General features: G+C 43.1%; 1 protein-coding gene across 7 annotated transcripts in view; it reads right to left on the bottom strand.

Annotated features, from left to right (window-relative positions):
• The window catches only part of LOC106567583 (cullin-5), a 55,786-nt gene extending 32,860 nt beyond the window's left edge, over positions 1-22,926 (bottom strand). For 3 of the 7 annotated variants that reach the window (XR_014380132.1, XM_082960282.1, XM_014137080.2), the window contains exons 1-14: positions 22,850-22,920; positions 21,600-21,709; positions 21,050-21,149; positions 20,564-20,740; positions 19,916-20,057; positions 19,352-19,497; positions 18,591-18,671; positions 14,054-14,195; positions 13,165-13,295; positions 12,895-13,002; positions 12,667-12,731; positions 12,277-12,409; positions 8,453-8,584; positions 5,989-6,112 (exon numbers count right to left, since the gene is read on the bottom strand). Coding sequence is in view for 6 of the 7 variants with exons in the window: in XM_082960282.1 (XP_082816408.1) it covers positions 5,989-6,112; positions 8,453-8,584; positions 12,277-12,409; positions 12,667-12,731; positions 12,895-13,002; positions 13,165-13,295; positions 14,054-14,195; positions 18,591-18,671; positions 19,352-19,497; positions 19,916-20,057; positions 20,564-20,740; positions 21,050-21,149; positions 21,600-21,709; positions 22,850-22,891 (1,633 nt within the window). In the remaining variant the exon portion in view is untranslated. Of the gene's footprint in view, positions 1-5,979; positions 6,113-8,452; positions 8,585-12,276; positions 12,410-12,666; positions 12,732-12,894; positions 13,003-13,164; positions 13,296-14,053; positions 14,196-18,590; positions 18,672-19,351; positions 19,498-19,915; positions 20,058-20,563; positions 20,811-21,049; positions 21,150-21,599; positions 21,710-22,849 lie in introns of all 7 variants that reach the window. The other 4 variants (XM_014137077.2, XM_014137081.2, XM_014137082.2 and 1 more) reach the window with 3 other exon arrangements.
• Positions 22,927-23,173: the final 247 nt, after the last annotated feature.

Genomic DNA, 23,173 nt, shown 5'->3' with positions numbered 1-23,173 from the left:
GGAAGATAATTAGGCTGAGAACAGTGTGAACCTCAACATCCCCTTCAACCGGCTGAAAATGGCATTCAGTATGGTCCTTCACCACTTCTACCGTGAGACCCAAGTCTGAGCCAGCAACCTGTACACAGCAGCCAAAGCTATCAACTGCCTTCTCTCATGCTTTTTCTCTCAGGAGTGCGACATGGGTCCATGTGGAGTGAGCATGGAGAGATCCAGTCCAAACTTCTCTGATGCTGCTGGTGTACTAGTAGGAAAATGGACAAAGACTGTAAAGGACAGTGGCGTTTTATCAGGTGAGAGACATTATCAAGGGCCATCCACTTTGAACATGTGCCATTAAAAGGACAAAATGAACACTATATTGAAGAACATGCAACGCCAGGAAAGGAAGAATGAGTCCCGTGAAGGGAGGTGTTCAACCGTGCCCGTAATTGACTTAAGCTTGTCCAAAATTGTTTATTTGGGGTATCAGGTTGATTGTGGAGGTCTGCACACTGCAAAATGTATAGTAATTTATCTCAATGCATTCTTAGCCTAATAAGTCATTACTTAAATTAAAGTGATCGAACCAACGTGAAGCACTGTCATTCATAATATATCAATAATTATGGATTTAGAAAGGCAAGGCTTCTAGAGACAGAGCTGTGCCCTAAAAATAGACTAGATTGTAGCTTGGGATAACCTTGCCCCAATCTCAGTCTAATCAAGGTTGGTGTGAAACTGTTATAAAATGTGTTCTCTCGCTTCCCTGTGAAATGTTATTAACTTGATGTAAGGGGATCTGTGCCTCTCTGGCTGATGAGATTTCAGCATGTTTTCTGTTACTCCAGAGGATGGTGAAACAAATGCCAACTCTGGATGAGCCCCCATTTCCCCCTGTAGATACGGACGATGAGTAATGATTGAAGGTTCTCTTTTAACAAGTTGAGGGTAAGGTCATCTAAACCTTTAACCTGTTTACATTATGTGGAACACTGCGCTCATACCTTTTGAAGATCTCAGCAGAATTGTGATAAACAAAAGGTAAATGCAACCCGATTGTGGTAAGAAATATAGAAACAATGGTTAACATTGAGAGATTTATTCACCTCAATCTACAGATCCGTTGTGCATGCGTGTGCATTTTTGATACTCACTCCCATTAATAAAGTAGAACCTTTACTATGATTATAGAATTACCATACTAATCAGATTGTACAACCCAGAATGAAGGGTTTGAAATGTCCTTTTTTTCTGTGCCGATTTCCCTTACTTTAGAGTATAAAATATTTTGATATAGAAGCTCAAATCGAAATGCTTACATTAAAATGTAATGGTTATCACACATGAGAAGAGGGTGGAATGTAATGGAACATTTTATGTTTGTGCTTTTCTTATAAGAAATTTCTGTGTTCTATTTATGTGCTGTTCTATAAAACAATATCGGTTTTCATGCAAGTGGCTGACTGTACAAATCCTCACTATCAGTAGCTGCAATTTGGCAGTACACACAGACCTTGTTTTGAGAACAAACGAAAGATCTCAGTTTAAAGGTCTCAGCTTAGAGAGAAGCCTCGTGAGATATTGGTCGGTCACATGTTATGAAACAGTATTGGTCTGTCACATGGATGAACAAAACAGTAATGATTAATGAATTATGCAAATACAACTACTTGTCTGTGTATTTCCATATACAAGACAACTGCTGGGACTGCCCAGGAAGAGCTCCTGATTGACATGTGTACTATGGTGTATTGAGTTGGAACCTCTCCAACGTGCTGACAAACTATGATTTATTTAAAATTGACTTTGAGTGTCCCTGTGTAAGAATTTACACAACATATTCAATTAGCAGACTACTGTTGACGTCCAGCTACAGTGCTTTCAGAAACTATTCAGACCCCACATTTTGTTATGTCACATCCCTATTCCAAAAAGTATTAAATAATTGTTTCCTTAATCTACACACAATACCCCATAATGACAAAGGGAAAACAGGTTTATAGAATATTTTGCAAATGTATATATATAAAAAAAAAAAAGGAATCTGAAATACCTTACTTACATAAGTATTCAGACCCTTTGTTATGACTCAAAATTGAGCTCAGGTGGATTCTGCTTCCATTGATCCTTGAGATGTTTCTCCAACTTGATTGGAGTCCACCTGTGGTAAATTCAATTGACTGGACATGATTTGGAAAAAGCACACACACACACACACACACACACACACACACACACACACACACACGCGTCTATTAAAAAGGTCCCACAGATGACAGTGAATGTCAGACAAAAACCAAGCCATGATGTCAAAGGAATTGGCCATAGAGCTCCGAGACAGGATTGTGTCAAGGCACAGATCTGGGGAAGGGTACCAAAAGAATGTGAGCAGCATTGAAGGTCCCCAAGAACAGTGGCCTCCATTCTTAAATGGAAGAAGTTTGGAACCAGCAAGAATCTTCCAAGAGCTGGCCGCCCCGGCCAAACTGAGCAATCGGGGGAGAAGGGCTTTGGTCGGGGAGGTGACCAAGAACCTGATGGTCACTGACAGAGCTCTAGAGTTCCTCTTTAGAGATGGGAGAACCTACCATAATGACAACCATCGATGCAGCACTCCACCAAATCAGGCCTTTATGGTAGAGTGGCCAGATGGAAAGCACTCTTCAGTAAAAAGCACAATAGCCCGCTTGGAGTTTGCCAAAAGGCACCTATAGACTCAGACCATGAGAAACAAGATCCTCTGGTCTGATGAAACCAAGAATGAACTCTTTGGCCTGAATGCCAAGTGTCACGTCTGGAGGAAACCTGAAACCATCCCTACGGTGAAGCATGGTGGTGGCAGCATAATGAGGTGGGGATGTTTTTCAGCGGCAGGGACTGGGAGACTAGTCAGGATCGAAGGAAAGATGAACAGAGCAAAGCCCAGAGTGATCCTTGATGAAAACCTGCTCCAGAGTGCTCAAGACAGACTGGGGCGAAGGTTCACTTTCTAACAGGACAACGACCGTAAGCACACAGCCAACAACACAGGAGTGGCTTCAGGACAAGTCTCTGAATGTCCTTTAGTGGCCCTTCAAGAGCCCAGACTTGAACCTGCTCAAACGTCTCTGGAGAGACGTGTAAATAGCTGTGCAGCGACGGTCCCCATCCAACCTGACAGAGCTTGAGATGATCCACAGAGAAGAATGGGAGAAAGTTCCCAAGTACAGGTGTGCCAAGCTTGTAGCGTCATACCCAAGATTCGAGGCTGTAATTGCTGCCAAAGGTGCTTCAAAGTACTGAGTAAAGGGTCTGAATACGTATGTGATTTCAGTTTATTTTTTTATAAAATGTGCACCATAAAAATGTGAGAAAAGGGGTCTGAATACTTTCCGAATGCACTCTATATCAAGAGGACAGAGCAACTGATTAAATTAACATAGACTGTTAATGATTAGTAAGGCCTAACATAACTTTCTGTGAAGGAAGGTATTAGCAGAACAACTCTGCCATGTCTGTTTCCTTCCATACAGTGACGAACTGAACTACCGCAGCACCACACGTTCCCTTGCTCGTCAATGTGCTTGCACCTACTACTGTTGCGGCAATGAAAGCATGTGCGGGCAAAGTGTTCTCGCTTAGTTTACTAAAATTTTGTAGCTAACTACCTTAGTCGTAATGACGTCTTAACTAAAAAAAAGCACAAACATGAAAATAATACTTTATCCACTTTGTTGTGTTAAAGTGGAATTCAAATAGATTTCATTTTCTGTCAACCACCTACACAAAATACTAAATGTCAAAGTTGTCAAATATTTGTTAAAAAAAAAGTAATACCAATGTAACACTATAGTGTATCTTGATTTTTCTCCCCAATTTCGTGATATCCAATTGGTAGTTAGTCTTGTCCCATCGCTGAGACTCCACGTAAAAGTCAAGAGCCAAAACACGACCCTGCCAAGCCGCACTGCTTCTTGACACACTGCTGCTTAACCCGGAAGCCAGCAACACCAATGTGTCAGAGGAAACACCGTCCAACTGGCGACTAAAGTCAGCATGCAGGCGCCCAGCCACAAAGTCCCTAGAGCGCGGACAAGGAAACAGACAAGGAAATCCCAGCCGGCCAAACACACCCCTAACCCAGGTATGACGCTGGGCCAATTGTGCGCCGCTTCATGGGTCTCCTGGTGAAAACGGCCTGGGATCGAAACCAGGGCTATAGTGATGCCTCAAACACAGCGATGCAGTGCCACTTTGAAGAGCCTGTTAGAAATAACCTTAGGCAGTGAATACAGCTGTGAGTCTTTCTGGGCAAAAGCTTTCTAAGAGCTTTCCACATCTGGATTGTGCAACATTTGCACATTTTTATTTTCAAAATTCTTCAAGCTCTATGAAATTGAGTGTAGCCATAGATTTAAGTCAAAACTGTAACTCGGCCTCTCAGGAACATTCACAGTCTTCTTGGTAAGCAACTCAAGTGTATGTTTGGCCTTGTGTTTTAGGTGATCGTCCTGCTGAAACGTGAATGAATCTCCCAGTGTCTGGTGGAAAGCAAACTGAACCAGGCTTTCCTCTAGGATTTTGCCTATACTTAGCTCCATTCCGTTTAGTGCTGACCCTGAAAAACTCCCATCCTTAACAATTACAATCAGACCCATAAAATGACTTAAATGTAAATGTAAATGATGCAGCCACCACTATGCTTGAAAATATGGAGAGTGGTACTCCGCAATGTGTTGTATTTGCCCCAAACATAGCAGTTTTTTGCAGTATTTCTTTAATGCCTTGTTGCAAACAGGATACATATTTTGGAATATTTTTATTCTGTACAAGCTTCCTTTTCGCTCTATCAATTAGGTTAGTATTGTGGAGTAACTACAATGTCGATCCAGTGTTAGTTTTTTTCCTACCACAGGCATTTAACACTAACTGGTTTAAAAATCACCATTGGCCTCATGTTTTTTTTTACCCATCTACCAAATGGTGCCCTTCTTTGCGAGGTATTGTAAAACCTCCCTGGTCTTTGTGGTTGAATCTGTGGGCTTGCCATAACAATAGAGGTTGAATACTTACTGACAAGACATTCCCACTTTACATTTTTTCCATTACATTTGTAAAAGTTTCTAAAAACATAATTCCATTTTGACATTGTGGGGGTAGTGGGTGTAGGACAGTGACAAAAACAACTAAATTGAATCTATTTTCAATTCAGGCTGCAACAAGCAAATGTGGAAAAGTCAAGGGGTGTGAATACTTTCCGGAGGCACTGTACAATTTTAGAAAATGTATTTGGCAAACAGTTAATTTTCCCTACCTTTTTTCCTAACATCAGTGGTATCAACGGACGAAGGGGAGAGGTGAGGCGAAATAATTACGCTGATTCTGTTGCAAACATTTTCTAAAAACAGTAGCAAACGGAATGGGGAGGAACCTACCTGAATTTGACCAAGAGAAACCCTTGTTTTACTCAGTTTGCTTCCGTTCATTACGGTAAACGGTTTCCGTAATAAATAAGCTCCTGCCATGCAGCTGGAGGGAGGAAAATAGTACTATGAGGGCCGGAGTGGAGAGCTAATGATTGTCACCTCTCCTGATTGGCTCAGCTCCAAATTCAGACAGTTGAGTCAAACACAATGTGCCAAATAGAAACCTATGAGTATTTTAAATTGTAGTTTTCGTACCAGCGTAATTTGACCTCAAATTGTGTGCATGGTACACAAAATGTGTGCAGGTTGGCAGGTCTACAATACGAAAACGTCGGGGGCCGGAATGATTTGACCGCAAGAATCCCAAACCGATATAATACTTGACTCAAACAATCATTTTAAACCTTGCTTACATTTTTTTCTCAGAAAACATGGGGGTCCAAATAAAACCACCCGCGGGCCAAATTCGGTACACGGGGCGCCAGTTGGGGAAGCCTAATGTATGCACTCACTGTTATAAGTCGGTTTGGATAAAAGCATTTGCTAAATAGAATAATAATTATAGATCTTATAATTAGTTACATACAGCTACCTGGTTTACCTGATAGGGCCAGCTTGTTGTGTTTGTGACACTCTTTGAAGTTCTGGTTGAGGTCCTCGGACACCTTGATGTCCTGGAACATCCGAGCCAGCTTATTCACGTAGTCAGCGGGCATGCCTACCTCCTGCAATCAAGGGTAGGGGACATTGGCGACGTGGTATAATTTTAAGTACGTGAGGTGGATCAAACGCACAAATAGGCAGCATGTGCACACACAGTATCTCCCATCTCCTCCCATTTTCCTTCTCATAAGACACCGGCACACATGCAAGTACCCATATAGGGCTGTGGTAGGCTACGCCATATGAATGTGAGCTACACTAAATTAGCAGACAAGATTTGCTTAGAATTCCGTGGCATTATAGTATGAAGAATACAATTGAAAATAGCTGAATAAAATAGAAAGGACATTTCTCCCCAAAACTTGCGAGGGAGTGCGCACATGCGGCTATTCAGTGTTGAGCAATTAACAAAGAAACAGGTCCTCCTATATGCTTAATTTAGAGTTATTTATGTAACTTCAAATGTTAGAATGTATTAAACATCAGACTATATTGCCTAAGGCGGCATGATGGGACTAATAAGGATTTGAAAAAAGTTGCATGAAAGGCATGAGCTCTACTCAGTTTCCTGTGCACAAATGTGGAATTAGTTGATTAGAGTGGCCCACAAACAAAATATGTAATCCGTAGCCTGCACGCAAAAATGCGAATGCAGTTACGTTTTTAATACGCAAGCATAGGCGGCGCGACCATAAGGCTAGGGGAAGCTTTCCCTAAAGTAAACTGCCAAAATTATATTGCCTAATTAGCCTACACAGGAATAAAAAAAATTGCACTACTAAAGCATGATTTGGTCACAGAGAATATTTAGCTTTTTTATTTTTGCAATAGGTCAGAAGGAAAGGCAATTTGAGCAGACTATTGTCGAGTTGTGACTGTCCGAAAAGTAGCCAGGCATATCGCAATATTTCAAAATACAATTGTGGGAAAACAGTTTGGAAAACAAATGGTTTATTTATCATTGTTGGGTCAGTGCTACTTAAGTTTGTTTTTGGACAATCATTTCCACCTCCAGTTTGGATGGAGGTCATATTCTATTTGTGTCTCCCCTTCTCGTAGGCCTATTATATGGAGAAAGTTGTTTTTAATTTAGCTTTTTGTTAGTCGGCAGAGTAGCCTACCCTTTAATTTGTCCTATTAAAAAAAATATTCTTCTAAAGTGTAGTACAATTGCATGAAATGCGTTCATAAAAAAGGCACATTTTTTCCCTATACAAAGAAAGAAACGTGTCTGATAAAGCCTAGGCCTAACTCTACGTAATACGCGCTCAGCCAGGCATTGAACACTGGAGTTAAATTATTAGCCCAAATTATAACTATCCAATCTACTCATCACCTTATGAATAGTAGGCCATCTTACATAAATCGGCAAAGATTATGCATGTAATGCTTTATTGTAAAGGTTAATTTATGGTGAAAATGATCTTCCCCAAACTTTAAACTTTCGCGCCACCTATGTATACCAGTTAGGCTACACTTGTTGCAAAGAAGATTAATGGGTTTCATTTTAAGAATTGAGCAATAAATATAGCAGCATAAGAAAGCTGGGATCCTATTTTAAATAGTGGTCAGTCAAAACTTTTTTCACACGGAATTGCGCAATGACTGAGTTTATAAGAACACGTTCCACTAGGCTCTGTGCTCTCTAACCGTGTTCCAGGGGTCATAGGCCTATAGGCTACGTTTGCAGTTATTTGGCCACTTTAGTTGATACAAACCTTATCAAAACATATAGGCCTATGGGCTAGGCTACATGACTTGTGCGACTAATTTAGGAACAGGAATGCGCCATTTCTTGCCTTAGTGCACATGCTGGGCATCATTCACAAGTGATAATATTGTCACCCATCAGACTATTCTTAACTTAATCTGGTCTTTACATATACTAAATGTGTGAAATTAGTTTTATTTAATCAGAACGGGGGCATAGGAAGAATTGCGAATGGAGGACACTTTTCCTGTGGTTCATTTTCATGCCAGCCAGGTAGACTATACTCCTGTTGTAAAGCGAAGCAATGTGCTTAATATTAGGAAAGTCTAGAAATAGATAGTAGGCCTAGCCTATAGAAAGCTGATGGAACACTCTTTAATAGAGGCCGTCAATTCTGTTCTCACGCAATTGCAGCCTATAGAAATGTTCCGCAACATGAGCACTCATTAAGTATTTGATTTGAACACATTTGCATTGCTATCAATGACTAGAGGGACAATAGTGTGCTGAGTACCAGGCCATTAGCGACTGGCAATTAGCAAGTTTGGTAGGCTACTAATTACCATCAGCAGCATCAGAGCAGCCTAGTTACAATGACTAAACGGTCACGTGGAATTTGACTACGGTCATGATTGGTGACCACCGGTAATATGGTCACCGTAACAGCCCTACACCCACCCACAGGTCGTACCCGGAGCCACTCCACCATGTTCTCCTCGATTTCGCTGTCAGCGGAGATGTCCAGGATAAGGCGTCGGGTCAGATGGGCTTTGTGGTAGCGCATGAACACGTCTTTGTTCTGCACGTACTTCAACACCAGCAACTGCAGGAGAACACACACAGAGCACCACTGTGCAATCAGGGTCATATTATAATAATATATAACATTTAGCAGACACTTTTATCGAAAGCGACTTAGTCATGCATGCACACATCACATATGGATGGTCCCGGGAATTGAACCCAGTACCCTGGCATTACAAGCGCCATGTTCTACCAACATTCATTAGTGCATACAGTAGCACAAAATGTTTTGCAATGAAAAACTAAAACAAGAGTTTATTGGACAAGTTCAGGTAGTCCCTCCCGGTTTGTCTGTTTTCTTCTATTTGGTGTCTAATGAACATGACCCAGCTAAGATTGTCCCGTCCAAAGAAGAAACAAGTGTTTGCAGATCTGAAAAGAATACATAGAGGTATAATACAGCATCCCTCAGTACCTGCTAAAACAAAGTGAGAAATACAGAGCATAAAGCAATGACTACACCACAAACTTAAAGATGAACAAGGGGGGTGAGCGATGCATAGTATGTGAACGGATGTCAATCACTCATGTCCTTTTCTACTGCTCCGTAAAAACCACTCCACGCTCACAAAAAATAAATAATCCCACTCCAAATTTGCTTCTTCCATTAAAATCACATTAAACAAACACCCATCTATTTTTGTGACTACCTGGACCTTCCAATTGTTTTTAAAGTATTGAAATCAAACAATATGGATTTGAATGAAAAGTATTTGAATAAACATGGATGTAAGAAGCGAACATAGTTTCAAATAGGCTACATGTCGTATTAAACATCATGTAAAACACTAAATAGGTCAGGAGCCAGACAGGGAGCCTAAGAAGGAACAAAAAGGAATGATTACAGCTATATTATTTCTATTATTTCCAGGCTATAGCCTACAAAGAAATGCATTGTGAAGCTTTTGCGAGAGCGACACAATAGTCTGGTAGGGACATAAAGCGCGCAGCATTTAGAGTGAATTCGGAACATATTCAGACCTTCACTTTTTCCACATTGTTACGTTACAGCCTTATTCTAAAATGAATGAACTCATTTTTTTCCACCTCAATCTACACACAATTCCCCATAAATGATAAAGCAGAACGTTATAGAAACGGTCACAAAATAAATTAAAAGAAAAACTGAGATACCACATTTACATAAGTATTCAGACCCTTTACGCATTACTTTGTTGAAGCACCTTTGCCAGGATTACAGCTTCGAGTCTTCTTGGGTATGACGCTACAAGCTTGGCACACCTGTATTTGGGGAGTTTCTCCCATTCTTCTCTGCAGATCCTCTCAAGCTCTTGCAGGTTGGACGGGGAGCGTCGCTGCACAGCTATTTTCAGGTCTCTCCAGAGATGTTTGATTGGGTTCAAGTCCAGGATCTGGCTGGGCTACTCATTCAGAGGCTTGCCCCGAAGCCACTCCTGTGTTGCCTTAGCTGTGTGCTTAAGGTCGGTGTCCTGTTGGAAGGTGAACCTTCGCCCCAGTCTGAGGTCCTGAGCAGGTTTTTCATCAAGGATCTCTGTACTTTGCTCCGTTCATCTTTCCCTCGATCCTGACTAGTCTCCCAGTCCCTGCTGCTGAAAAACAACCCCACAGCATGATGCTGCCACCACCATAGGGATGGTGCCAGGTTTCCTCCAGACGTGACGCTTGGCATTCAGGCCAAAGAGTTCAATCTTGGTTTCATCAGACCAGAGAATATCGTTTCTCATGGTCTTTCGGTCCATTAGGTGCCTTTTGGCAAAGTCCAAGCGGGCTGTCATGTGCCTTTTACTGAAAAGTGGCTTCCGTCTGGCCACGCTACCATAAAGGCCTGATTGGTGGAGTGCTGCAGAGATGGTAATCCTTCTGGAAGGTTCTCCCATCGCCAAAGAGGTGCTCTGTCAGAGTGACCACCGGGTTCTTGGTCACCTCCATGACCAAGGCCCTTCTCCCCCAATTGCTCAGTTTGGCTGGAAGTCAGTTCTAGGAAGAGTGTGTGGTTCCAAACTTCTTCCATTTAAAGAATGATGGAGGCCACTGTTCTTGCTGCAGACATTTTTTGGTACCCTTCCCCAGACCTGTGCCTTGGTACAATCCTGTCTCGGCGCTCTACGGACAATTCCTTCGACCTCATGGCTTGGTTTTGGCTCTGACATGCACTGTCAACTGAGAGACCGTACATAGACAGGTGTGTGCCTTTCCAATTAATTTAAATTGGCCACAGATGGACACCAATCAAGTTGTACAAACATCAAGGATGCTCAATGGAAACAGGATTCACCTGAGCTCAATTTCATGTCTCATAGCAAAGGGTCTGAAGACTAATGTAAATAAGGCAAGTATTTTTTTTTTTACATTTGCAAAAAAACTTTTCGCTTTGTCATTATGGGGTATTGTGTACATTGATGAGAGGAAACAATTATTTAATCAATTTTAGAATAAGGCTGTAACGTAACATGCGGAAAAAAGAGGTCTGAATACTTTCCGAATGCACTGTAAACATTGTATTAAAATCATTATAGTCTATAAATTGCACAAATAGGTGGTGACTTACAATTAAATAAAAAATGACTTAGTACCTTTGAATTAGTGCCTTTGAATTAATTTTTTGAACTCATTTTTAGAGACACGAGTTAGGCCAGTCTGGGGCTTCAGGCTCATGCGATGGTGACTGGAGAGCCGGCCAGCAGCAGAGAATATCCTCTCCACACTTGCAGAACCACTGGGGATGCTAAACACTCCTTTGGCCACTCTTACCAGGTTGGGCAGAGAGGCAGAGTTGTTTTTTTATATAAGCAGAAATATAGGCAGGTTTTTAGGCAAAATAACCTAATCAAAACAGAAAGCTCCTTGAAAGTGGGAAAATGGTCTATTGTATAGATAATACAACAAAAACGTTATAAACACTTTGCTACAATGACAGTTATTGTAGCATGAGCACATAGTAAGTACACATCATACTTTTGGGAGAAGTGTCTTTTTAGATTCCACAATGCTTCTTTAGCAGTTTCATGTAGCCAGTGTGTAACAACTGCCATATCCTGCGCGTAGAACAATGCCATCCAGTCTACAACCTAACAGTTTACCACCATGCCATCAGGTGGCATCCAAGCCTTACACATAACAGCAGACACTACATCACCGCAATCCCTCTCTTGGTTCTCATCTTTGTAAGCCACGTTGATTTAGCACCTGTGTGTTTTATCAGTTTCTTTGTGAAAATATTTAGCAAACTCCATGACAGTAGCTAAAGCAAGGGTCTATTAGCAGCACACAAGTAGACTACAAATGCATGCTGGGCCAGACATGCCCTGAGCTCCTGAAGTGAGCGCAACTGGAGAGAAATTGGAGCGGGTGAGAAGGCGGACGCTCCAGCCTTTGGGAATCTCGCTCCAGTCAAATTGGGCTCGCTTCGCTCACATACTCTTGAGCGATGGAAAGGTGAAAGCAACACGCTGTCCTCAGCCCAAGGCCGCTTGCACACTGATTGGGCCAATGCTTTTTTTAAACGGGAGTCATCTGCTGCTGGATGAATGACAAGAGATGATGATTGTCTGACAAAAAACACAAACTGAAAATTGTTGACTTGAGATATCCTTCTGAAGGACAATAAACAATGATGTACGTCACATACGATTTCATCCGAGTACGCACATGTGTGGCCGAAGCCTTAAGGAACGCTTGCTGGAGTCATCAATCCATTACGCGCGTGCGCGCACACACACACACACGTACCACTTCCTTGAGCTTGGCCTCGATCTCCTCAGATGCAAGTTTCTTGCTCAGCGGGGTTTTCCTCAGCAGCATATCACAGTAGTTGGCCAGCAACTCTGGACACTTGGACTCTGGCTGAGTCTTCAGCCCCACCCTGACAGACAGACAGTACAGAGAAAGTAGAGCAGTGTCATACACTCACACGTTCAGTCATTCACTAACTAAGCAACTAACAGTTCAGAAGTGTAACATTTTTTCATGAAAAAACAAAAGATCCACCCCGCACCTTGTTGAATGCTCCCACAGTTTTATCAAGTGCAACATCAATAAATACTGTAGCATCCTTCAACAGTATGTCGGTATCAATTTTGAATTCAGTGAAGAAATTAAGGCATACAGTAGAACTCTTACCCTTTCTGCTTCAGCGGAAGTTCCAATTTAAAAATAGTAGCGTCATTCACAACTGCTTTGTAAGCCTAAGAAGAAAAAAAAACATTTGTTACATATACAGTGACAACTGCAAATACTGCGCCCAAATTAATTTACAACGTTGTGTCAATGTTGGACAAATGTTGAAGGAACGTTGCGCTTATATTCATTGGCAATGTTGAATCAATGCTGTAAAAACGTTGTGCTGACCTTGTCTCGGGCTGTGAGGAAGCGAGGGTCGTCCTGAAAGGCATCTTTAACCAGCTTACTGAAGCGGTTGAACAGGGTGAGAAGCTGCTCCACGTACTTCTCAGAGTCCTGCGGGCACACACAGAGATAAATACAATGACTAGTGGATTGTTCCCGTCACCTTTCAGTAAATATAACACAAAAGTAATATGTATTTAATCTCTGTTAGTGTAACATATCTGTGTGTGTGTGTGTGTGTGTGTAAGCAGCTGTTGTATGTGTAGCACCCACCGAGGTGATGGTCTCGGCGGAGGCCACCATGTCGGCCAGCCCAGCAGACATGATGTGTTCCTCTAAGTCCTTCAGCATGGGCTCCATGCCACTAGGCACCTTGTCCATCAGAGAGAACATGAGATGGAGCTCTATAAGGTGGAGGAAAGCTACAGTCAAACACTGTCCATGGTAAGATACTGCGGCGAGTCTCTATAGATTCTAGTTTTCTACTTTTAGATTATAGTATCGAACAAGGGGTACGCAGCAGCACTTGATGGCCAGATTTGAATAACCCGTATTTAGAGCTACAGTCTTCCCTGTAGCTCAGTTGGTAGAGCATGGTGTGTGCAACGCCAGGGTTGTGGGTTCGATTCCCACGGGGGGCCAGCACAAAAAAAAAAGAAATGTATGCATTCACTACTGTAAGTCGCTCTGGATAAGAGCGTCTGCTAAATGACTAAAATGTAAAATGTAATGTAAATGTAGAGGTTGGTTTCCGTTGACTGATTCTCCAGTCAACATGCTTTTTAGTTCAGGACTATGCATCATCTATGTACAGTAAACCAGCCCTTGAACTTAAACATCACAGTGGTGGTATAATATTGTCAGTTAGACTTTACAGTCAAAGGTCAAGTTCTATATCTTACTGCTATACACCAAACAAACAGATGCTCCACATAGGCACACATTGGTTAATAGTGACACATAAGTAGGTAGACTCCTGGTTAAAACTATCAGGACATACACAATACAAGGAGGGTTTATGGTCAGACACTGATGTTTGGGGGGTGATGACAACGTGTTGAATGACACACACGGAACGGGCAAAGGCAGCGTTTGGTTGGTTGACGAGGACAAATTGAAACAGGAAGTGGAGGACGACGAGGTCATTTCCTGGTTTGCAAACCTGAGCTGGCCGAGCCTTTGGTGCCGGGAGCGCTCCGGCCGTACTCACTCTCGGTCTCGTTTCGCCTGATCATGCCTGGACACTCGGCCAAGATGGTCTCCTTGAAGGACGTCACCAGGGTGTTCACGCAACACTCCATCAGCTGAGGGGGAATAGAAAAACCATGGGTCGCTCATCTCATCACATATTTCATAATGTAATTGATTTATGAGGCCTTTTTTTGTTGTTGATATCAGCAGTTGTCAAAGTGGTTTTACAGTAACCTGGCCTAGAACCCAAAGAGCAAGCAGAAGGAGAATGTCAAGAAAAACCTAGAGAAGAAGAAACCTAGAGGGGAACCAGGCTCAATCATATGAATAGCAGGGTCATTCCAGGAAGAGAGTACATGTTGCACCCCTTTGATATTTTAAGTAGAAATTGTGCACCAATTTTGAATTTTAACCCCTAGTCGATGGACATACCTGTGTGTCAATCTTATTAAGACAATTTAAAAGATAAAATAAAGCCATTTAAGTTAGAGATGTTTTGCATGGGCTGTGTCTCAATCCACCGCAGCCGCCGACCTTCTACTCCTGCTGTGGAAGGCGGCAGAGCTACAACAGTGTTTGCCAAACCAGGAGACGTGGGGGGGGGGGTAATGTTTTGTCACGGAAACGTCTGTAATGTCCGAACGGTTTAGGCTACAAACTAATATGAAAAATACGAGACTCACAAACCTGATGGTGTTCTCCATTTCGCTCTACGACTGCCACAAGTGTCACGGGACTCATCTTACGGTAACCCAGTACCGGGCCAAAAAATGAATGGAAGTGAAAAATACATTTCCACATCAACGGTATACTGGTGATTACCCCAGAGCTCTCTCTCAGATATAGGAGACAGTCAAAGGAAGCATGATTTGAGGAATCTTAAATTCTACGGGCTAATAGCAGTAAGGCCAAATTCGATGTTTAATCAAATCTTTTTTTACATTTTATATACACTACCGTTCAAAAAAGTTTGGGGTCAATTAGAAATGTCCTTGTTTTTTAAAGAAAAGCTATTTTTTTGTCCATTAAAATAACATCAAATTGATCAGAAATACAGTGTAGACATTGTTAATGTTGTCAATTATTATTGTAGATGGAAACGGCAGATTTTCTGGAATATCTACAACGGCGTACAGGATCAGCAACCATCACTCCCGTGTCCCAACGGCACGTTGTGTTAGCTAATCCAAGTTTATAATTATATTAATTATATATGAATTATAAAAGGCTAATTGATCATTAGAAAACCCTTTTGCAATTATGTTAGCACAGCTGAAAACTGTTGAAGCAATAAAACTGTCCTTTAGACTAGTTAAGTATCTGGAGCATCAGCATTTGTGGGTTCGATTACAGGCTCAAAATGACAGAAACAGAACGTTCTTCTAAAACCCATCAGTCTATTCTTGTTCTGAGAAATGAAGGCTATTCCATGCGAGAAATTGCCAAGAAACTGAAGATCTCGTACAACGCTGTGTACTACCTTCACAGAACAGCACAAGCTGTCTCTAACCAGAATAGACAGAGTGGGAGGCCCCGGTGCACAACTGAGCAAGAGGACAAGTACATTAGTGTTTTGTTTGAAAAACAGACACCTCACAAGTCCTCAACTGGCAGCTTCATTAAATAATACCCGCAAAACACCAGTCTCAACGTCAACAGTGAAAAGGCGACTCCGAGATGCTGGCCTTCTAGGCAGAGTTGCAAAGAAAAAGCCATCTCTCAGACTGGCCAATAAAAAGATTAAGATGGGCAAAAGAACACAGAACACTGGACAGAGGAACTGCCTGGAAGGCCAGCATCCCGGAGTCACCTCTTCACTATTGACGTTGAGACTGGTGTTTTGCGGGTACTACTTAAGGAAGCTGCCAGTTGAGGACTTGTGAGGCATCCGTTTCTCAAACTAGACTAATGTACTTGTCCTTTTGCTCAGTTGTGCACCAGGGCCTCCCACTCCTCTTTCTGTTCTGGTTAGAGCCAGTTTGCACGGTTCTGTGAAGTGAGTCTTCACTGACATTTACAAATTCTCCCTGACCGAGTCTGTAATACCTACATGTTTCAAGCAGACCACCATAGTCCCTGTGCACAAGAACACCAAGGCAACCTGCCTAAATGATTACCGCCCCGTAGCACTCACGTCAGTAGCCATGAAGTGGTTTGAAAGGCTGGTTTCGGCTCACAACACCATCATCCTGGAAACCCTAGACCAACTCCAATTCGCATACCGCCCCAACAAATGATTCGATCGCACTCCACACTGTCCTTTCCAACCAAAATAAACACGTATGTGAGAATGCTGTTCACTGACTACAACTCAGCATTCAACACAATAATGCCCACAAAGCTCATCACTGAGGGAATAAACCCTTCCCTCTGCAACTGGTCTTGGACATCCTGACGGGCCGCCCCTAGGTGGAAAGGGTAGGCAACAACACATCTGCCACGCTGATCCTCAACACTGTTGCCCCTCACGGGTGCGTGCTTAGTCCCCTCCTGCACACCCTGTTAACCCACGACTCCGTAGCCAAACACAACTCCAACACCATCATCAAGTTTGCTGACGACACAACAGTGGTAGGCCTGATCAGTGACAACGATGAGAGAGCCTATAGGGAGGTCAAAGACCTACCAGTGTGTTGCCAGCACAATAACCTCTACCTCAATGTGAGCAAGCCAAAGGGGCTGATCATGGACTACAGGAAAAGGCGGGCCGAACAGACCCCCATTAGTGGAGCGGAGCGGGTCGAGTGCTCCAAGTCCCTTGGTGTCCACATAACCAACGGGCTATCATGGTCTGAACACACCAACACCTTTCCCCCAAAGCAGACTGAAAAGATTTGGCATGGGTCCCCAGATTCCCAAAAAGTTCTACAGCTGCACCATCGAGCATCCTGACCAGTTGCATCACCACTTGGTATGGCAACTCCTCGGCATCTGACTGTTAGGCACTACAGAGGGTAGTGTGTACGGCCCAGTACGTCGCTGGGGCCAAGCCTCCTACAACCCAGGACCTAAACTCAGCAAAAAAAGAAACATCCTCTCACTGTCAACTGCGTTTATTTTAAGCAAACTTAACATGTGTACATATGTGTATGAACATAAGATTCAACAACTGAGACAAACTTAACAAGTTCCACAGATATGTGACTAACAGAAATGGAATAATGTGTCCCTGAACAAAGGGTGGGGGGGGGGGGGGGGGTCAAAATCAAAAGTAACAGTCAGTATCTGGTGTGGCCACCAGCTGCATTAAGAACTGTAGTGCATCTCCTCCTCACGGACTGCACCAGATTTGACAGTTCTTGCTGTTAGATGTTACCCCACTCTTCCACCAAGGCATCTGCAAGTTCCCGGACATTTCTGGGGGGGGAATGGTCCTAGCCCTCCGATCCAACAGGTCCTAGACATGCTCAATGGGATTGAGATCCAGGCTCTTCGCTGGCCATGGGAGAACACTGACATTCCTGTCTTGCAGGAAATCACGCACAGAACGAGCAGTACAGCTGGTGGCATTGTCATGCTGGAGGGTCATGTCAGGATGAGCCTGCAGGAAAGGTACCACACGAGGGAGGAGGATGTCTTCCCTGTAACGCACAGCGTTGAGATTGCCTGCAATGACAACAAGCTCAGTCCGATGATGCTGTGACACACTGCCCCAGACCATGACGAACCCTCCACCTCGATCCCGCTCCAGAGTACAGGTCTCGGTGTAACGCTCATTCCTTTGACGATAAATACGAATCCGACCATCCCCCCGGTGAGATAAAAATCACGACTCATCAGTGAAGAGCACTTTTTGCCAGTCCTGTTTGGTCCAGCGATGGTGGGTTTGCGCCCATAGGCGACGTTGTTGCCAGTGATGTCTGGTGAGGACCTGCCTTACAACAGGCCTACAAGCCCTCAGTCCAGCCTCTCAGCCTATTGCAGACAGTCTGAGCACTGATGGAGGGATTGTGCGTTCCTGGTGTAACTTGGGCAGATGTTGTTGCCATCCTGTACCTGTTCCGCAGGTGTGATGTTCGGATGTACCGATCCTGTGCAGGTGTTGTTACACGTGGTCTGCCAATGCGGGGCCGATCAGCTGTCCGTCCTGTAGCGCTGTCTTAGGCGTCTCACAGTAGAGACATTGCAATTTATTGCCCTGGCCACATCTGCAATCCTCATGCCTCCTTGCAGCATGCCGAAGGCACGGTTACGCAGATGAGCAGGGACCCTGGGCATCTTTCTTTTGGTGTTTTTCCGAGTCAGTAGAAAGGCCTCTTTAGTGTCCTAAGTTTTCATAACTGTGACCTTAATTGCCTACCGTCTGTAAGCTCTAAGTGTCTTAACAACCGTTTTACAGGTGCATGTTCATTAATTGTTTATGGTTCATTGAACAAGCATGGGAAACAGTGTTTAAACCCTTTACAATGAAGATCTGTGAAGTTATTTGGATTTTTACGAATTTTCTTTGAAAGACAGGGTCCTGAAAAAGGGATGTTTCTTTTATTTGCAGAGTTTAGTTTACTCACTGCTTGTACAGAGTTACATTCACGTCTCGTCTCCAAATAGCGCAACGCCCGTTTCTCCTCCTCTCTCAACTTGGTGTCTGCCTGTTAGAACACACAGAGATACACATGTTGGTTCCCCCTCAGATGGATAGCCTAGATTACAGACAGAGTTGCTGAGAAATAGAGTTGCAAAATTCCAGTAACTTTCTAAAAATTCTCAGCTTTAAGAAATCCCAGTTGGAAGACTGCTGAATTTCCTGTTTATTCCATCCTGAGGCCAAATATTACTTTGTAACCCTACTGAGAAATCACAAGGGAACTGCAGAAACCGTACTTGTCTCATGCCGATTGTTTTAGACCGCTGTAATCACTGAAATCGAAAACAACCCCTAGCCACTCATGTAGACCTGAAAGGATCGGATATATTGAAGCAGTGTGGTCATTGCTTCACCTTGCCATGATAGGCAACAAAGGATTTGTGCCATATGGCTTACACCTATCCAAATGTTTCAAATCTACATGAGCATCAGGGGTTTGGACTTGGCATGTCCATTTGGAATTCAGCTTATAACTTGACGTGTGGTGTATGATCGAGGGGCCTTTTTAGGGTTGCAAAATTAGAGTAAGTTCACAAAAATTCCCAGGTTTTCCAGAAATCCCAGTTGGAAAATTCCTGGAAAAGGGAGAGAATAAGCAGGAAGTCCAGGAGTCCTCTAACTATACAGTTTCCAGAAAACCATCTGGGAATTTTGGAAAAGTTACAGGATCCTAGTACTACTCACATATTTCATGTAGTTCTGTACTCCGTTCTGCTGCAGGTAGGAGGGGGCCTGTGTTCTGTAGAATCTCTCGGTGGAGTCCATGTAGGCCTTCTCAAAGTTATCTCTGTAGATCTGCAACTTGTTGTCTGGGTTTGAGCACAGGTTCACTGCAGAGGGAAAACAGGGATGGAGGTGCCCAGGGGCCAAGTTCATTAACATGCAACGTTTTAGAAATGACCATTTCCAATCAGTCCCTTCCGGTTTCAGTAGGTTCTTCCATTTGGTGAGTTATGAACACAACCCAGGAAAATTACAAGCATCTTTGTGAAGTGGGGTTAAGAACATATGTGTGTCATTCACACTACATAGCTAAATTCTAAAATTTTAGTACCTCACATTTTCACGTACTGCCTGCATTTGTCATTGGGGGCTTCACACCAAAATTCACATTAAAGATGAATCCAATTTGGCACAGAGATTTGGTGAATCAATCCATTGGTATGGTCTACATACACCAAAGATTTGGCTCGTGTTCATTACACACCATTCTCTCACAGCTAAAGGTGACAGTGATGTTTTGCTCACCGTAGGACTCTCTGACGCCGATGACCAGCTGAGAGTCGAAGGCCTCCCCCAGGCGTTCGGCGTGCACCAGCTTCATGGCGCTGTCCTGCAGCCTGTTCTTGATGTTGGAGAAGATGGACTCGTTCCACGTGTCCAGCATGAGCTGAGGGCATAGAAAATTACGTTTAGAAGAACATTACTTTGCCCATATATCTCAAAAATGTCCATTTGTCTTTTTGCTTAATCTAGTGCCTTGCTAAAGGGTACAACTGCAGGTGATGGCATGATTTGACAACAGCATCCCTCCTGTTGCTGGTTCACACACTGACATTTTGTCCCTGTCAATCTCGGGACTTGAACCGACAATCTTCCGGATGCTACCTAATCTCACTACATTCTACTCCCCTTTGCACCCCATAAGCTACAAGGTAATAGAAGATACAGTACACGTACACATGAGCAGGGATAGAGGGAATCTATAGGCAGCAACATTTCCTCATGCCAACTGGAAATTCTCTTATATCATTACAAATACAACCAAATACTGCTGCTGCCCTGTTTGCGATGTGATCTCTTTCCCACTCTCCTCCCCAACTTCTTGTTGCTACCCAGTTGGCACGTGATCATCTCTCGCATTCCCATCCCATTTCTTCCTCCCCATTTCCTCACCTTCCGTACGATGCTGTCCTCTACGTTCAACTTCTTGTTGCTGCCCTGTTTGCCCATGAGCGTGATCTCCAGCTGGCAGAAGGGTTTGGGCAGGATGTCGCACTGTGTGAAGAACTTCCTCCACTCCACGATGTAGGCCTTCAGCAGTGCCGTGTCATCCTGGTGACTCAACACCCGCTGTGGGGGAGAGCGCAGGGCCCTGTTATGGACTTTATGGTTTTGTTATGGACTTTATGGCGTTGAAAATCTGGGGGTAATAGACAGTCTGCTTGGTTACTCAACACATGTGAGAGCAGTTGAGGGCATTGTTATGGATTATATAGCATTGAAAATGTTGCTTCTCAGGGGTAGGCTAGTAGACTGCGTGGTTACTCGGTAGCCTACTGTCACAGCTAGCTTGATAGCTAGCTAGTATTAATGGTACTCAGCGAGGGAATAAATAGCAAAGTCCATTTAATGGTAGCAAGACCTAGCAGGCCTACATACCGCTTGTGCTTGCTTGATGAAGTCTAAGATGTCTGCCTTCAGGGCCTGGTGGATCTTGGCCGGTCCCTTGTCATCCCATAGGCATACTGCATGGACATCTCTATGGAAACCAAGAGATCGGATGAGGGGATTGGAGGAGAGGAGGGACATGTAGTTCAAGCCATCTGTCAGTCTAACAGTTGAGACAGGCGTTAACGGAAACGCCTGGAGTTAACAGAATGACAGCATTCTCTCTTGGGGTATAGTCTATTAAGTGACTATAAACGTTCCGAATGTTGAAGATAGAAAAATAGCGGATAGAGTCGACACCACAATTTCTTAATATATCTGTCAGTAAGGCAATCTGTTCTACACCATACATTTTTTATTTGAATGTTTTGCAACAGGCTCTTGGGTCATATTCACTAGGAACCAAACAGAAGCAAACTGCCTGGACTTGTCTAATAAGAAACACTTGTTTACAATATCCGTTGCAAACCTTGGTGTGCACTAATGAATACAACTTCTGTATGACAGAGCACGTGAACACGGACTGCGTGGCCATACTCACGAGAAGAGGTCAAACCACTGCTGCTTGGTGACTGACTCCTGACGGAGCAGCTTCAGAACGATGGGACGCATCAAATCCCACTTGTCCTCGAACTGGAGGGAGCCTTTGTTCTGGGTGAGAAGGGTAGAAGTGTCATCTCTGGCTATAGGCTGCCTAGCAGTTATGACAACACCAGAGTGAACCGCAATTGTATGTACTATCCTCCTTCTCAAAACAGAATATCATATGTCAAGAAACTCAGATTTTCTGCTCCAATGTGCTTTGAGAAGCACATGAGAAGGGAGGATGTGAGAAATCAAGGCCATACAATTGATATCATTGATATCCAAGTGGTTGCTTTATGTTTAGGCACTAGGCAAGTTGGCCTACTTTAACATTAGCAACAACGCAAGTGCCGTTAGACAAGCCATGACAACAGTTATCAACCCACTATCTGAAAGGTGCTTCAATCCTGATTTACTAGCGTCTGTTTTTCCAGGATGTGTAACTACATCCAGTCTACAGTAGGCTCTTATGTGAGGGAGTGTTGTGACTAGTTGTAGGTCCTCATCAAATAGGCCTACATTGTATCACACTTCAGTAAGTTAGCCCCCCCAAAATATATATAGAATGGATTTTGCGCCAGTGTGTCCTGATAAATAACGTTATTGTAGCTAGATAGCTATCGGGATGTTGCTGGCAAGTAACGTTAGCTTTAGCCTACCTTTGGTGGCTCTAAAAATCAAATCCAGGCAGTGATTCAGTGTTTTATCAGATATAACTACAGTACTGTAGCTAGCTAGTTACACTGATACAGTAGAGTTAACGCTAGCGGAAGAAAAAATAAGCAGACATTAACTTAGCTAGTTACTGTGCCATCCATGCAAGATGTCTAGCAGCTAACTAATGTGTTTTCATGAAAAAGGCGATCATTTGTGATTAACGTTAACGTTAGCTAATGAGATACTTAGTCAACGATAGTCATGTAAAGTTAAATGATAGTGTTAGCTAACTGTTACGAAGCTAGCTATGTACGTGTGTACTACTGGTGCAGCTAGCTAGCACCAGGCTAACGAACGCCAATGAGAGGAGTAAATAGCAGTTTTTTCATTGCTAGTAAGGCAAACTAGAGGACTTCATATCACCTATATTGCAAGGCCATCTGCAGGTATGTGCGCTTAGCAATGTAGAGTGTAAGATATCCTCAACTATGCAACAGACAATGATTCATGTAACGTTAATCAAATGTATTGAATTGAGCAGCCTCATACCTTTAGCAAATTAGACGTCGCCATGTTCAGGACTGTGAACATGAACTTATTCCCTCGAACAATCTCGCGATATTTACGGGATTGTAGTTGCTAAAAGGATTTTAACAAAATCCGGAGAAAAACATGGTTCATCATCATATTCCGTTTTTTTTCATTTTTAGCTAGATTAAACAAAATCCATACGTGGAATTAAAATGAATGTTGAAATAGTCTAATAATATATACTTATCAAAAAGAATGTCACCCACTAAAAACTATGAAACACTGTAAAATTAGTAATAATATATTGTGTGCAGTGAAATGTGTCTAAGCATTCATTAAAAC

This window comes from Salmo salar, chromosome 13 (genome assembly GCF_965601325.2).
Source record: "Salmo salar chromosome 13, fSalSal1, whole genome shotgun sequence".
Classification (NCBI taxonomy): Eukaryota; Metazoa; Chordata; class Actinopteri; order Salmoniformes; family Salmonidae; genus Salmo; species Salmo salar.
This window is presented reverse-complemented; position numbering and strand designations above follow the sequence as displayed.